Raw genomic sequence first — 16033 nt, forward strand, 5'->3', positions numbered from 1 at the left:
CCCATTCTCCCCATCCACCACCACCACCCCCTCCACTCTTACCTCCTCTCCCATCTGAGGTCTTCTATTGCCCCCCCCCCCCATTCTCCTTCCCACTCCCCGATCGCTGTCTTTCTCTCCCACTCTCCTAATCTCTCCTCATTCTGACTGTTTTTCTTCCTGTCTCTCTCCCCTACTTTGCCCATCTTGTTTTCCTATCCTCTCTCTTTTTTCCTCAATCCCATACACTGATGAATTGTAACCCCTGTTAATAGGACTAATTACCCTGTTATATGCATTTCCCTAAGCAAAGAGGTGAGTGTTAGGGATGATGAAAGTGAGTTTCCCCAAGAGCACCCCCCACCCCATCCCGTCCTGGGTGGAAAACATTGACAGTAAGTGTCTGCAGGTCATCTCCCAGAACCGGGAGCCAGGTCAAGGTGCAGAAAGACCCACATTGTCCAGAGGGGGGTCTTAATTCCTGTCCCTTCCCCCTCTCCCAGTCTTAGCACTGGATCACCAGTTTGTTGGAAGCATGCACTTACATTGTTCTTTTACTCCAATCCCTTCCAAGGAGAAGCAGCTTTTAGCACAATGTGAGGAAATTGCAAAATTAACCAGAGAAGTTGCTCAGGAGCTCCCAAACAACACCAAGCATATTTGTTGTTTCCAAATAGCAAGATTTCATCAGTCTGAGAAAAGGGGGAGGGGAGTGTTGCGGTGGATGGGGATGGAGGTGGGGGGGTTGGAGCGGGAAGGGGTGGTTGGCATACTGGCAGTGGGGAGATCTGCTGTTCTTACCCAGTCTGGCTTACATGTGATTCCATATGCCACAACAGTATGATTGACTGTGAACTGCCCTCTTGTCCACATGGGATGGGAACCTAGTCAACAATGCCCAGTCCCCACGTTTGGATGTTAAAAATGTGGGAGATCAACAGGAATGTGGAAGCTGGGACGGGGGAGGATGGGAATGGGTGCTGTGTGACCAGGATTTGGGGACACTGTGTTCAGCAGAAATGGAGCTGCTGTCGAGACAGGGAAAGGTTGAAGATTCAATTTAGTGAACTGAAACTATCAAGATAATGTGATCACGAGTGTTGGGGAAATGTTACTGAACATTTGATTTCCTGTCGATTGGTTACTGAGCCGACAGCAGGATGCTAAATGTCAAGAATTATGGTGCTATTCGCACTATTGACCCAGTCTCCTGCCTTTTCCCCATCCCTGCATTCCATCCCTGATGAATTTTAACCCTGTTAATAGGACCCACATACCCTGTTTTATGCACTTCCCTGAGCAAAGAGGTGATCAATCCCATGCCCTCTTGCTTGCCTCAGTTGAAACCGCCTTGGCAGTTCAACCGCAGTTGAAACTGCTCACCCGAACTACTTGCTGCGTCAAAAACTCACAAACAAAACAAAGAACTGCGGAACTGGAGATCTGAAACAAACAAAATAAAGTAACTCAGGACAGACAATAAATTCTGGCCAGCCTGCGACACCCACTTCTTACAAACAAGTAAAATAAATCTCTGGAGAAACAGCAAGTCTGGCAGCATCCAGGGAGAGGAAGCTGCGTTCAGAATGTTAACTCTGCTCTTTCACCACAGATGCTGCCAGACCTGCTGAGTTTCTCCAGCGATTTCCGTTTGGTTTCCCCTCACAACATCATTAATTCATTTGCACATCACTAAATCTATGTGCCACCCTACCCCTGTTCTTATTTCCTTTCCAAACGGAAATGACTCGTTTTAGTTAATTTGTGAGGTCTATTTGTTGATCAAATTTGTTTATGGAAGAAACGTTCATTGCTCTACTGGTCAGGACACGTCCAGATATAAAGTGCCCTCGGGCAATAACTGATAACCAGGGTGTGACCGCCTGGTTTTTCCCTCTGTTTAAAGGTTACTGTGACTCAGGATAGTCTGGACTTTCCCAATCTCTCACGGAGAGCCGGGATTAGGAATCCGGGTGCAGCCCCTGTCGGGAAAAGCCTCCCGGGAGAGGGAGAAGGTACATAGACTGATCTATCCCCTACTACCCCTCTATAAAATGTGAGTCAGCCTGAAAACTGACTGATGATAAACGGCATCCCAAAGTGAAACTGGTTTCAGGCTGAGGAGTTGTTGTTGCTGTGAGGAGCGGACTCTGCACCTCACATGTATACATTCGTTGCTCGTCATCTGTTCGGTTGCAGTTCAGGCAGTCTTAAAATAATCATGTAGGTGAAAGTGGATACTGCAGATGCTGGATATCAGAGTCAAGATTAGAGTGGTGCTGAAAAAGCACAGCAGGCCAGGCAGCATCGAGAAGCAGGAAAGTCGATGTTTCGCACAAGAGCCCTTCATCAGGAATGAGGCAGGGAGCCTCTGGGGTGGAGAGATAAATGGGAGGGGGGTGGTGCTGGGTAGAAGGTAGCAAAGAGTGCAATAGGTGGCTGGAGGTGGGGTAAAGGTGATAGGTCGGAGAGGAGGGTGGAATGGATAAGTGGGAAGGAAGATTGGCAGGTCTGACAGGTCATGAGGATAGTGCTGAGCTGGCAGGTTGGAACTGGGGTAAGGTGGGAGGAGTGGAAATGAGGAAACTGGTGAAGTCCACATTGATGCCATGGGGTTGAAGTGTTCTGAGGCGGAACATGAGGCGTTCTTCCTCCGGGCGTCGGGTGGTGAGGGAGCAGTGGTGGATGAGGTCCAGAACCTGCATGTCCTGGGCAGAGTGGGAGGGAGAGTTGAAATGTTGGGCCATGGAGCAGTGGGGTTGATTAGAGATGTTCCCTAAAGCGCTCTGCGAGGAGGCATCCAGTCTCCCTAATGTATCGACCGCATCGGGAGCAGCGGATACAATAAATGACATTGGTGGATGTGCAGATGAAACTTTGATGGATGTGGAAGGCTCCTTTGGGGCCTTGGATGGGGGTGAGGGACGAGGTGTGGGCGCAGGTTTTGAATTACAAAACCTGCACTCCCAGCCTCGTTCCTGATGAAGGGCTTTTGCCCGAAACATCGATTTTCCTGCTCCTCGGATGCTGCCTGACCTGCTGTGCTTTTCCAGCACCACTCCAATCTAGAATCTGGGGAAGGTGGCGAAGCAAAGAGGTGCCAGCAACAATCTGTTGTGAAGGGTTTAACTGTGTTTTCTTGTTACAGAGATACATCCAATGGGGAGTACTGCTCGCACTGCTCAATGCTATTTCTGCTGTTTCAGGTCAGTGCTGTGAGTGTTAGAGTCATAGAGATGTACAGCATGGAAACAGACCCTTCGGTCCAACCCGTCCATGCCGATCAGATATCCCAACCCAATCTAGTCCCACCTGCCAGCACCCGGCTCATATTCCTCTAAACCCTTCCTATTCATATACCCATCCGGATGCCTCTTAAGTGTTGCAATTGTACCAGCCTCCACCACATCATCTGGCAGCTCATTCCATACACGTACCACCCTCTGCATGAAAACGTTGCCCCTTAGGTCTCTTTTATATCTTTCCCCTCTCACCCTAAACCTATGCCCTCTAGTTCTGGACTCCCCGACCCCAGGGAAAAGACTCTGTCTATTTATCCTATCCATGCCCCTCATAATTTTGTAAACCTCTATAAGGTCACCCCTCAGCCTCCGACGCTCCAGGGAAAACAGCCCCAGCCTGTTCAGCCTCTCCCTGGAGCTCAGATCCTCCAACCCTGGCAATATCCTTGTAAATCTTTTCTGAACCCTTTCAAGTTTCACATCTTTCCGATAGGAAGGAGACCAGAATTGCACACAATATTCCAACAGTGGCCTGACCAATGTCCTGTACAACCGCAACATGACCTTCCAACTCCTGTACTCAATACTCTGACCAACAAAGAAAAGTATACCAAACACCTTCTTCACTATCCTATCTACCTGCGACTCCACTTTCGAGGAGCTATGAACCTGCACTCCAAGGTCTCTTTGTTCAGCAACACTCCCTAGGACCTTACCATTAAGTGTATAAGTCCTGCTAAGATTTGCTTTCCAAAAATGCAGCACCTCACATTTATTGGAATTAAACTCCATCTGCCACTTCTCAGCCCATTGGCCCATCTGGTCAAGATCCTGTTGTAATCTGAGGTAACCCTCTTCGCTGTCTACTGCACATCCAATTTTGGTGTCATCTGCAAACTTACTAACTGTACCTTTTATGCTCACATCCAAATCATTTATGTAAATGACAAAAAGTAGAGGACCCAACATCGATCCTTGTGGCACTCCACTGGTCACAGGCCTCCAGTCTGAAAAACAACCCTCCACCACCACCCTCTGTCTTCTACCTTTGAGCCAGTTCTGTATCCAAATGGCTAGTTTTCCCTTTATTCCATGAGATCTAACCTTGCTAATCAGTCTCCCATGGGGAACCTTGTCGAACGCCTTACTAAAGTCCATATAGAAGGGCTTGTGCCCGAAACGTCGATTATCCTGCTCCTTGGATGCTGCCTGACCTGCTGCGGTTTTCCAGCAACATTTTCAGCTCTGATCTCCAGCATCTGCAGCCCTCACTTTCTCTCCATATAGATCACATCTATTGGTCTGCCCTCATCAATCTTCTTTGTTACTTCATCAAAAAACTCAATCAAGTTTGTGAGACATGATTTCCCACGCACAAAGCCATGTTGACTATCCCGAATCAGTCCCTGCCTTTCCAAGTACATGTACATCCTGTCCCTCAGGATTCCCTCCAACAACTTGCCCACCACCGAGGTCAGGCTCACCGGTCTATAGTTCCCTGGCTTGTCCTTACCCCCCTTCTTGAACAGTGGCACCACATTTGCCAAACTCCAGTCTTCTGGCACTTCACCTGTGATTATCGATGATACATATATCTCAGCAAGAGGCCCAGCAATCACACCTCTAGCTTCCCACAGAGTTCTCAGGTACACCTGATCAGGTTGTGGGGATTTATCCACCTTTAACCGTTTCAAGACATCTAGCACATCCTCCTCTGTAATCTGGACATTTTGTAAGATGTCACCATCTATTTCCCTACAGTATATATCTTCCATATCCTTTTCCACAGTAAATACTGATGCAAAATATTCATTTAGCATCTCCCCCATTTTCTGTGGCTCCACACAGCTCCTTGCTGATCTTTGAGGGGCCCTATTCTCTCCCTAGTTACCCTTTTGTCCTTCATCTACTTGTAAAAACCTTAATTTACTGTTTGACTGGTTACATCTTGGTCTTTTCTCAATTTATATAAAGATTTTGCAGTTATCTCTGCAAGAGGTAAAGAAAGTAGGATAGATGGGTGCTTTCCAGTTGCAGGCACTGCATGTTCCTCTCAATCGCCATGGCACTTAGAACACAACCTATCAGTCAGCTGTTGTCAGGCAGAATTTGTTTACCTCACTGTGCAATCTCAAACTTAAACTCTCACCACTTCAAATAGCAACACTGGACTGCTGAGCTAAATCAATAAGCAGAACATGACTTTCAAGTTATGAAACTCTCCTGGTGTTTCAATTATACAAAACTAGACTCCATTTCATTTTATAGCTCTAAATAAGAAAACTGTGGGGCCTGTTGCAAAAGTATAAATTTGACATTATACAACCAGGATATGACCACCTATCATATCAATTGTGAATAATAATCACTATGTTCAGTGCTTCTCTCCTGTTGTCGGAGGGTCAGTGCTGAGGGAGCGCCGCACTGTCGGAGGGCCAGCGCCGAGGGAGCTCCGCACCACCGGAGGGCCAGAACTGAGGGAGTGCCTCACTGTCAGAGGTTCAGTGCTGAGGGAGCTCTGCACTGTCGGAGGGTCAGTGCCAAGGGAGTGTCTCACTGTCAGAGGGTCAGTGCTAAGGGAGCTCCGCACTGTCGGAGGGTCAGTGCTGAGGTTGCACCGCACTGCCGAAGGGTCAGCGCTGAGGTGTGCTGCACTGTCGGAGGGTCAGTGCTGATGGAGCACTGCAGTGTCGGAGGGTCAGTACTGAGGGAGTGCCGCACCGTAGAAGGGTCAGTACTGAGGGTGTGCTGCACTGTTGAAGGGTCAGTGCTGAGGAAGCGCTGCAGTGTAGGAGGGTCAGTGCTGAGGAAGTGCTGCACTGTCAGAGGATCAGTGCTGAGGGAGTGCCGGTGCTGAGGGAGTGCTGCACTGTCAGAGGGTCAGTGCTGACGGAGCACTGCAGTGTAGGAGGATCAGTACTGAGGGAGTGCAACACTGTAGAAGGGTCAGTACTGAGGGAGTGCTGCACTGTCGGAGGGTCAGCGCCGAGGGAGTGCCTCACTGTCGGAATGTCGGCGCTGCGGGAGTGCCTCACTATCGGAATGTCAGCGCTGAGGGAGTGCCTCACTATCGGAATGTCAGCGCTGAGGGAGTGCCTCACTGTTGGCGGGTCAGTGCTAAGGGAGCTCTGCACTGTCGGAGGGTCAGTGCTGAGGGAGCACTGCAGTGTAGGAGGGTCAGTACTGAGGGAGTGCAGCACTGTAGAAGGGTCAATATTGAAGGTGTGCTGCACTGTTGGAGGGTCAGTGCTGAGGGAGCACTGCAGTGAAGGAGGGTCAGTGCTGAGGGAGTGCCGCACTGTAGAAGGGCCAGCACTAAGGGAGCGCTGCACTGTCGGAGGGTCAGCGCCGAGGAAGCGCCGCACCATCAGAGGGAGCACTGCAGTGTAGGAGGGTCAGTACTAAGGGAGTGCAACACTATAGAAGGGTCAGTACTGAGGGTGTGCGGAACTGTTGGACGGTCAGTGCTGAAGGAATGCCATGCTGTCAGAGGTCAGTGATGAGAATGCACCACACTTTAGGACTTCCTGAGAGGCTAAAGCAATGCACGCATCCTTGATGCTTTCTGCTGTGTCAGTGGCCTCTCCCTGTTCTGCTTCCCTATTATGGCCAAGGAGCTCAAGGCTGGATGTTCCAGGATTGAGTCAAAAAGTGTGGCACTGGAAAAGAACAGCAGGTCAGGCACCATCCGAGGAGCAGGACAATCAACACCTCAGGCACAAGCCCTTCATCAGGAATGTGGGGGTAAATGGGGAGAAGGGTGCTGAGAGATAAATAGGAGGGTGGCGCTGTGGGGAGGTAGCTGTGAAGGCAATATGCAGATGCAGGTGGGGGGTGACGGTAATAGGTTGAAGGAAAGCGTGGAGTGGAAAGGTGGGACAGAAGATGGACAGGCTGGACAGGTCAAGAAAGCGGTGCCAGGTGGAAGTTTGGATCTGGGATAAGGTGGGGGGAGGGGAAACTAGGAAACTGATGAAATCGCTGTAGATGCTGTGTGGTTGGAGTGTCCCAAGGCTGCAGATCTGACATTCTTCCTCCAGGTGTGAGGTGTCTTGGATTTTGCAGTGGAGGCGGCCCAGGACTTGCATGCCAACCTATCACTGTCACCTCCCACCCGCATCCACCCATCGCCTCCCCAACTACCTTCCCCCCAGCCCCACTCCCACCCTCCCATTTATCTCCCAGCCCCCTTCCCCCTATTCCTGATGAAGGGTCCATATCCGAAATAGTGATTCTCCTGCTCCTTGGATGCTGCCTGTCCTGCTGTGCTTCTCCAGCATCACACTTTTCGACTCTGATCTCCAGCATCTGCAGTCCTCACTTTCTCCCTATCACAGGACTGAGTCTTTCTGTGGACTGACAGATACCAGCTGCTATTTATTAGGGACCACAAGCTGTGTTGTTAAGTCCTGTGCTGACAACTGAGATTCTTCCCGTACGCTAAATAACTCCACACTCAGCAATTCCCAAAGGGAGGTTCCTGTCATGTTTCAGAAAGATGTCACAATGGTCAGTTACAACAAAAATTTCACTGTGACTGGAAAATAACTGCTTGCAGAATGTATGTATTTTTAACAAATGAAACCCAAGGTAAACTTCTAATTCTGGCCATAGAACTGAAAGTAGAATCGAAATGTAAGAAAGTTACATTAAACTTTCAGAGCATTATTCAGACCACATTTTGATCATGGCGCATGGTTTTTGTATGCCTCTGTTCGGCCCATACTCGGAGTACTGTGTACAGTTCCAGTCTCCCTTTGTTTGACCACATGTGGAGCACTGTACACAATTCCTGTCTCCACATTTATGGAGAGGGTGTAGAGGCACTGGAGAAGGTGAAACTCAGATGTGTCAGCTTGAATCCAGACTGAGAAATTGTTACTATCAAGAAAGATTTACCAGGCTGGAGATTGTTTTCTTGAGCGACGACTGAAGGTTGACCTGATACACAGCTTCAAACAATGATATGACTTTGATCAGGTTGATGTTGAGATGTTTGAATCTGTTGATTTAGAAACTGAGAGAGCCACAATAGAATGTAGCTGGCTCTCAAACAGCAAGTGATGAAGGTGGAGACAAGAATATATCAATCCCCTAGGGGCCCTTCCTGCAGGATATAGTGTATTGACTAGCGGCACAGGCTGGAAAGATTGAAGGGTCTGCTCCTATCACCATTCACCTCTGTTCTGTTCGAGAGTCAGATGACTCTCAAAATTGAAATTGAGTGAGTTTCACATTACCCCTCAGTAGCCAAAGGAAAGGGAATTCTTTGAAAGTTGTGCAGTGGACTTCAGAAAACTTTAATCTGATCATACAATTATCTCTTTGTCAATCCTTCACAATCAGTGGGAATGAGATGGGAACTGATACAGAAATACGGACTGGTAGCTGCAGGAGGCGCTGTTCTGCTCATCACCTCACCACTTCTGATTTACTTCATTGTCAAGGCCAGAAAGAGAAGAGACAAGTAAGTGAATGACATATACCTCTTCCCACACTTGTAACCCCCTCCAGCCCCTACACATCTCCCTATCTCTACAACCTCCTGCAGCCTCCATACCACACCCTAACTCTGTAACTCCCTCCAGCACTTAAATCCCTCCCTATCTCTGTAACCTCCTCTGAACCCTACACTCATTACTATTTTTGTAACCACATCCAGCATTCATACCCTGTGACTTCCTCCAGCCCCTACACCCCTCCCTATCTCTCTAACCTCCTGCAAACCCTACATCCCTCCTTATCTCTGTAACATCCTCCAGTCCATTCACCCCTCCCTATCTCTGTAAAGCCCTCCAGCCCCTACACCCGTCCCTATCTCTCTAACCTCCTGCAAACCCTACATCCCTCCTTATCTCTGTAACATCCTTCAGTCCATACACCCTTTCCTATCTCTGCAATCTTCTTCAGCCACTACATCCATCCTATCTCTGCAACCCCCTCCAGTCCCATACCCTTCCCTATCTGTAACTTCCTCCAGCACTGACACCCCTCCCTCTCTCAGTAACATCCTCCAGCCCCAATTCCCCTCCCTACTTCTGTAACCTCCTCCGGTGCCGACACCCCTCCCTTTCCCAGTAACCTCATCCTTGGGACCTGGGTTCAAATCTCACCACAGTCAAAGGTAGAAATTTGAATTTTGATGTATCCAAATATTATTCTGATCTGGGAGGTGTCTGTACCTAACTGAATTTCTGAAGTACATCTAACAAGGCCCCTGAGGCAGCACCTTCTAATCTCCTGCTCACTTCACTTCCATCTGAAAGGACAAGGGCAGACACGTGGAAACACCGACCCTGCAAGTTCCCCTTCTAGCCACTCATCATCCAGATTCCGGGGGCGGGGGGGGGGGCGGGGGGAGGAGGAATTATGCCTCCTTCACTGTCACTGGGTCAAGCTCCTGGAATTCCCTCATTAAGGGCTCTGTGGGTCTACCTCCAGCACGTGGACTGTAGTGGTTCAAGAAGGCAGCTCACTGCCATCTTCTCAAGGGTTAGGAGCAGGCAACAAATACTGGCCCAGCCAGTGATGCCCCCATCCTGGGTGTGAATAATAAAAAAGTGAAGGTGAGACGTTGTGATTTGGGACGTTCTGCCTGAAATGGCAGTGGAAGTAGCTTCAACAGAAACTTCTGAAATATTTCCTGGAAGTGGGGGAAGGAGCGGCGTGAGCAGTAGAGACTGAAAGGAAAGACCTTTCAAACAGCCAGCACCTCTTCTTGAAATGGATCATCTCTGAATTGTGTGTGAAGTGTCATTTCTCCTCCAATCTCTTGAATTGTCCCTGTTCAGAAAGCACTGGACCATCCTCACCTTCCTGAATCGCTGTCCAGTTTTAACGTGGGGGACCGCTGCTGTACTTCAGATCATGAACTATCCACAATCGTTAAAGTATGATCAAATTAAGATAACTCACCATCCATTTCAGTGTGTGCAATGGGGTGATCTCTTAACAAGCCGCTCCTGTGGTGCATTCATTGGTAATATCCCTCCCTTTAGGCTAGATGATCTGGGTTCAAGTCCCACCCACCTCAGAGGTCTACCTGACCACATTGATCAAAAACTGTACTTGAGGCCTCTGCTCCTGTGGCAGGAGGACAGGGCCCTTACCTTTGAATCAGGTTAGCCAGGTTCATCTCCCATCTGCTCCAGAAATGTGTATTAACATCATTGAACACTGATTGAGAAGCATGTTGGTCTCTCCCTTAATTGTTCCCCACATTTATCATTTTGCTTGAAAAAAACATGTGCCTTCAGGCCACGAGGAAATGGAATCAAACAAACACAGAAGGCAAACTCAACGACAAAGTCTGAGCTGATGTCAGTGAGGCCAAAGCAAACGGAGAAATGAATCGAAGCATTTGTCACGCGAGCCAAAGTGAACCAGGTAACAGCTCTTTGCCATGTCTGGGGGCATACATCGCAGCATTTCTGTGATCGAATTGGCAGAGTCCAACTCTTGATTAGCCGGTGAAATGACGGCTAATTCGCGATCTTCGTGATGTCCGAATAACAGTAGTCAATTGAAGGTGCCAGTAAAAAGGCTCTCTGGCGCTAAGTTTTATTTAAGGCAAAGTTATATTGTTATTTAAGTGAATTTTGCTGTAGATATGGTGAAACAATGATGTGCATACCCCGAGCATTATGTTTCTATCAGTAAGTGTGTTTTTATTTTGATTACGTGGGCCACTTGATCAACCGGTACACTCGAGGTCCCGCAGGTGCTTGTTATTAAAAGGTTTGCTGTATTAGACCAGCCAGAGTGAAACAAAAACAGAAATTGCTGAAAAGTTTTGAGAAATTGCTGTGGAGAGAAATCAGAGTTAACATTTGAGATCTAGCGACCCTTCATCAGAACTGGAACCTGGCTTGATAAGTCAACCAGGGGGCACAATTTCACGATTGTCAGCAAGAGAGCCCGGAGTGAGATGAGGAAAAACGTCTCCACTCAGAGTTTTTAGGATTTGTTTGGATTTGGGAGAGTGGTGGATATTATTAAGCTAGAGAGGGTTCAGAAAAGATGTACCAGGATGTACTATGAAAGGACTGAGTTTTAAAGAAAGATTGGATAGGCTGGGACGTTTTCCACTGGAGTGTAGGAGGTTGAGAGATGACCTAATAGAGGTTTATAAAATAACGAGGGGTATAGATAGGGTTAATAGTAAGTGTCTTTTCCCTACAATGGAGGATTTCAAGACTCGGGAACATATTTTTAGGGTGAGAGGAGAGAGATTTTTAAAAAGACATGAGGGGCAAAATTTTTAGAGGGTGGTTCTCATGTCGAATGAACTTCCTGAGGAAGTGATGGATGTGCGCATAATTACAACATTTAAAAGACACATGAATAGGAAAGCTTTAGAGGGATAAGGGCCACAAACATGTAGATGGGACTAGTTTGGTTTGGGATTATGTTCAGCATGGACTGCTTAGACCAAAGGGTCTGTTTCTGCACAGTTGATTGTCTGATTCTATGGAGGCAGATTCCATAGGAGGTTTCAAGACAGCTGGATATATTTTGAAAAGGATAAATATAGAGGAGAGTGGCACAAGCTGGGTAGCTCTTTTGGATGCCAGTATAGACATGATGGGTCAAATGGCTTCACTTTGTAATGTAATATTCTAATATTATAGGATTCTATATGATTCTGTCATGTGTGTTAATTTTGATGTTGGATGTCTGCAGCACAGAAAAAGGCCCTTCAGCTTAATGAGTCTGTGCAGGTAAAAAACAGCCACCTAACTATTCTAATCCAATTTTACAGCACTTGACCTGAAACCTTGTATGCCTTGGCATTGCAAGTGCACATCTAAATGTTTCTGCCTCTACCAATCTTACAGGCAGTGAGTTTCAGATTCCCACATCCTCTGAGTGAAAACACATTTCATCACATCTCCTCTAAACTTTCTGCCTCTTGTCTTAACTCTGTGTCCCCTATCCATTCATGTGTAATGTGCAACTACTGTGTCAAGTGCACAAATAGCAGCAACATTGGTAAGCAGGACTGGGTGAATACCTTTGTTGTCCCATTATTAAAACGTATTTGGTCTTTGGAATTAGATTAATTGGTGTTTTAGAGGAAGTAATGATCTTGACTTGGAAATATGTTATTCTTTCAGTGTTGCTGGAACTCCCTCCCTAATGGCTCCCTCCAAAATCCTGGAACTCCCTCCCTAATGGTATTGTGGTTCAAGAAGGCAGCTCAACCATCAGCTTATCAAAGAAACTGGGGCTGGCCCAGCCAGTGACACCCACATCCCATAGTGAATATATAAAAAAGGAATAGTTTAAGAGCTAAACATCTTGGCCATGTGGAATACTAATACTCTTCCAGGTCAACGTGCTGAGTTAGGGACGCTTCCTGGGATATGAATTCCAGACATACCCCCTGGGAGAAGAAATCCCTTCAAGGTGGTTGAGAAGGAACATTTTATCAGTTGTGATGTATATTATAAGAGCAAAACTTTAGTTAGGCCACAGCTGGAGCACTATGTGCAGTCCTGGTCTCTACAGAAAGGATGTGGTCGCACTTGGTGCAGAGAAGGGCACATTGAGTCATGGAAATATTTCCTGGGATGGAGCAGTTTGGCTATCAAGATGCAGGATAAGCTCAAATTGTTTTCTTTAGACAGAGAGGGTTGAATGCGACCTGAAAGAGACATACCTGAGGAGCGGGAACAGGCTGGAAAGGAAGCAGCTATTTTGCTTAGTCAAAGGGCAATACTAAGAGAGCTTAATTTTAAAGTGAAGAGCAGGAGATTTTAGAAGGAATTTGAGGAATTATTTTTCATGTAGCAGGTGGTGGGAATCTGGAATGTGCTGCTTGGGACAGTCTTTAAGGCAGAAAATCTCTCAATCTGCAAAAGTTACTTGATGTTCATTTGAAATGTCATAATATTCAAGGGTATGGGCCAAATGCTGGAAAATAGGATTAGTGCAGATGGGTCAATGGGCTGAAGGACCTGTTCTGTACTGCATGAATCCGTGACCCTTTCAGTTAAATGAACATTCCTTTATTATGTAGCTATGCACCCTATTCTCCCACTAGTGGAAACATCTTTTCATCACATACCCTTTCAAGAGTCCTCAGAATCCTCTTTGTTTCAATAAGATCATGCTTGATTCTTCTAAAATCTGATGGATAAAGGCCTAACTTCTTTAGCCATTCTTAATAAGTTACCTGCTTCATCCCAGGAAACAGATTCATGAATCTCTATTGAACAGCATCCAACATTACATTCTATCAAGTATACTTTATTTTAAAATACAGGGACTAGACTGCATATGTTTCTCCCAAAGGGGTCTGACAGCTATCCCAACATGTTCTCCCATCATGTGTACATTAGAAAACCTGTGATACAAAATGCTGTCTAGCTGCTCTGTGTTTACAGATATCTAGCACAAAATGCTTTTTAGTTGAAGACCCTCAATGTCTGAGCTTTAACCTTCCCACAGAAATGAAAGCAGTGAGTTACTGATCAGAGCTTTTTGTAAATCCAGCATCGCAATGTAACCATGTGAAGCTTGGGATGTAATGTACCAGCAGGGAGGGTCTATCTGTAAATGAATACTTTCAATCTTTTCTGTGTCACTCCCATGTACCAGTTTTGGGGGTCCTTGGGGAGCAGGCTGTACTGCATTGTATCTACAAAGAGAATGTACCAGTCTCTGATTTATTGGTAATTTGGGGGATATCAGAGCATGAAATGTTCAGACATTCATCAATGAGAGTGATTATTTGACAGAACAAGACCCAAGGTTTGCAAACAGAACAAACCTGATGCCCGAAATGTCGATTCTCCTGTTCCCTGGATGCTGCCTGACCTGCTGCGCTTTTCCAGCAACACATTTTCAGCAAAGATCAACTGGAACAAGGCAACTGGTCAGATCTGATTTCTGACCTCAAGGAGACAGACCAGGATGAGTATGAAATGAGTATCAGGGAGTCCATTTTATTTAATTACTCCTTTATAACAAATTGGGGTAAGAGGTAGGTTACTCTCCTCATCATACTACTTTTATCAAATTACCAGGTGAGGTGAACTACTGTGGGTGTTTCGGGTTTAATCAGTAGAGGAGTGTTGACCTCCATTTCATAACACACTGGTCACATAGACCCACCAGAAATGGCAGTACAATGGTATGCAATCATGTGGGAACAACCTTGGGACTCCTCAACATTGACTCTGAGCCCGTGAAATCTGTCAGACTCAGATCAGACATGGGCTTGGAAACCTTCTACTGATTCTCACCTACTGCTCTCCCTCAGCTGATCAATGGATACCCCACAATGTTCACCCCCACTTGGAGGAAGCACTGAGGGTCACACAGACACAGTGTTTACTGAGTGGGTCTTCCCTGTCCATCCCCAAAGGTCACTCAGTAATAAACCACACTGAGCGAGCTGGCTGAGCCCTGAAGGCTGGAGCTACCAAACTGGGTGATGGAAGGGGTTAACGGTGTGAGAACCTGCACTTCCTCCCCAGAAACATGGTCCTTCTGTCTCCAGAGATTGGGCTGCAGGAGGTGGGACCCACAGCCCCTCCCAAGCAGCCTTTCCAAAACCCAGGGTACCTAGGTACAGGTACTTTAAATGTTGTTACAGAATTCAAATAGTAATGAATACAAATAGACGAGCATGGGAATACAGAGTTTAAAATACCAGAATGAGAATAAAAAGTATCTATAAAGTACTCAAGTCATTCTTCTTTTTTCACTGGGTCCATGCCCACCAGGTTTCAGAATATGAGTCCAAACTGCCTCCACGCACTGGTTTCTGTCCCGGACTCATCCCCCCCCAGCTGGCCTGGGCTTTGTCTACTCCTGCTCCTGCTTCCCGCTTCAGGCTCCAGTGCAGCTCTGCTCCCCACTCCAGGCTCTGTCTGTGCCTCTACTCCTGTTCCGGGCTCTGTCTGTGTCTCTACTCCCCGCTCTGGGCTCTATCCGCACTCCCACTCCAGCTGTGACTCGTCTGCCGAGCCAGGCTGGTCTCAGACTCCGTTCTCCATTCCCTCCAGGTAGGATGGTTTAACAAGTTAAAAGTTGGGATGTGGGATGAAGACAAACTGCAGCAGAGAGAAAGAAGAAACAAAGAGAACTGGCAAGCAGAAAAGCACTGGCTGGAGCATCTTACTCAGCTGTCATCTTGCTAAATGTACACTTTCAACAAACCAATGACCCTAAACATTGTTTAATCCCATCCAATGATTGTAAAAGCGAGGTTAAGGCAGGTCACAGAATGTGCAGCACTATCGAAATGCAGAAATGAGAAGGAAAGTGAATGAACAGATACACAGACGGGAGGTTTGTATTTGGAGTGGAACATGTTTCCATGATCACTTGGAGCAGGTGGGAATAAACATCACCTCAGCGGGAGGTCATATCCAATACAACCAGACATTTTGAAACCTCATAGGGGCTGCAGGAATTTGCTGGGTCAAAGTTAAGATTCACCAATCTTTATTCCAGCTGCAAGTGTTTCAGGGGATCAGGGAAAGGTTAGGTCTTACTAGTAAAACCAGGCTCGGCTTTTCATGAGGCACAATCCTCTATGACACTGTACTCCCACTCTCTCCGCATAACCCTCAACACCTTCAGCCTCAAGGAATGTATCTGGGTTTTCTGAAACATATTCAGTGATTTCCCCTCCACAGCTTTCTGTGGGAGAGAATCCCACAGGTTCACTGTCCTCTGAGTGAAGACATTTCTCCTCAGCTCAGTCTGAAATGGCCTCTCCCGTATCCTGAGGCTGTGACCCCTTGCTCTGGAGCCCTGGCCAAGGTGAAACATTGTTCCTGCATCCAGTCTGGAATTGT

At 47.0% G+C, this 16033-nt stretch overlaps 1 protein-coding gene and 1 long non-coding RNA gene across 2 annotated transcripts in view; one reads left to right on the forward strand and one right to left on the reverse strand.

Moving 5' to 3' along the window:
* The first annotated feature begins 1816 nt into the window (after window positions 1-1816).
* Window positions 1817-14094, forward strand: LOC122544206 (uncharacterized). The gene is made up of 5 exons (XR_006310295.2): window positions 1817-1994; window positions 3128-3185; window positions 8568-8688; window positions 10478-10607; window positions 13964-14094. It is a non-coding gene; the product is annotated as an uncharacterized LOC122544206 (long non-coding RNA).
* The window catches only part of LOC122544199 (uncharacterized), a 78325-nt gene continuing 76052 nt past the window's right edge, over window positions 13761-16033 (reverse strand). The window contains exon 6 of the mRNA XM_087981074.1: window positions 13761-15283. Coding sequence (XP_087837200.1) covers window positions 15139-15283 — 145 coding nt within the window. The 3' untranslated portion in view covers window positions 13761-15138. The remainder of the gene's footprint in view (window positions 15284-16033) is intronic.

The sequence above is a fragment of the Chiloscyllium plagiosum genome, unplaced genomic scaffold (assembly GCF_037043375.1).
Source record: "Chiloscyllium plagiosum isolate Xiang-an unplaced genomic scaffold, Cpla_swu_hap1 HiC_scaffold_38, whole genome shotgun sequence".
Lineage (NCBI taxonomy): Eukaryota > Metazoa > Chordata > Chondrichthyes > Orectolobiformes > Hemiscylliidae > Chiloscyllium > Chiloscyllium plagiosum.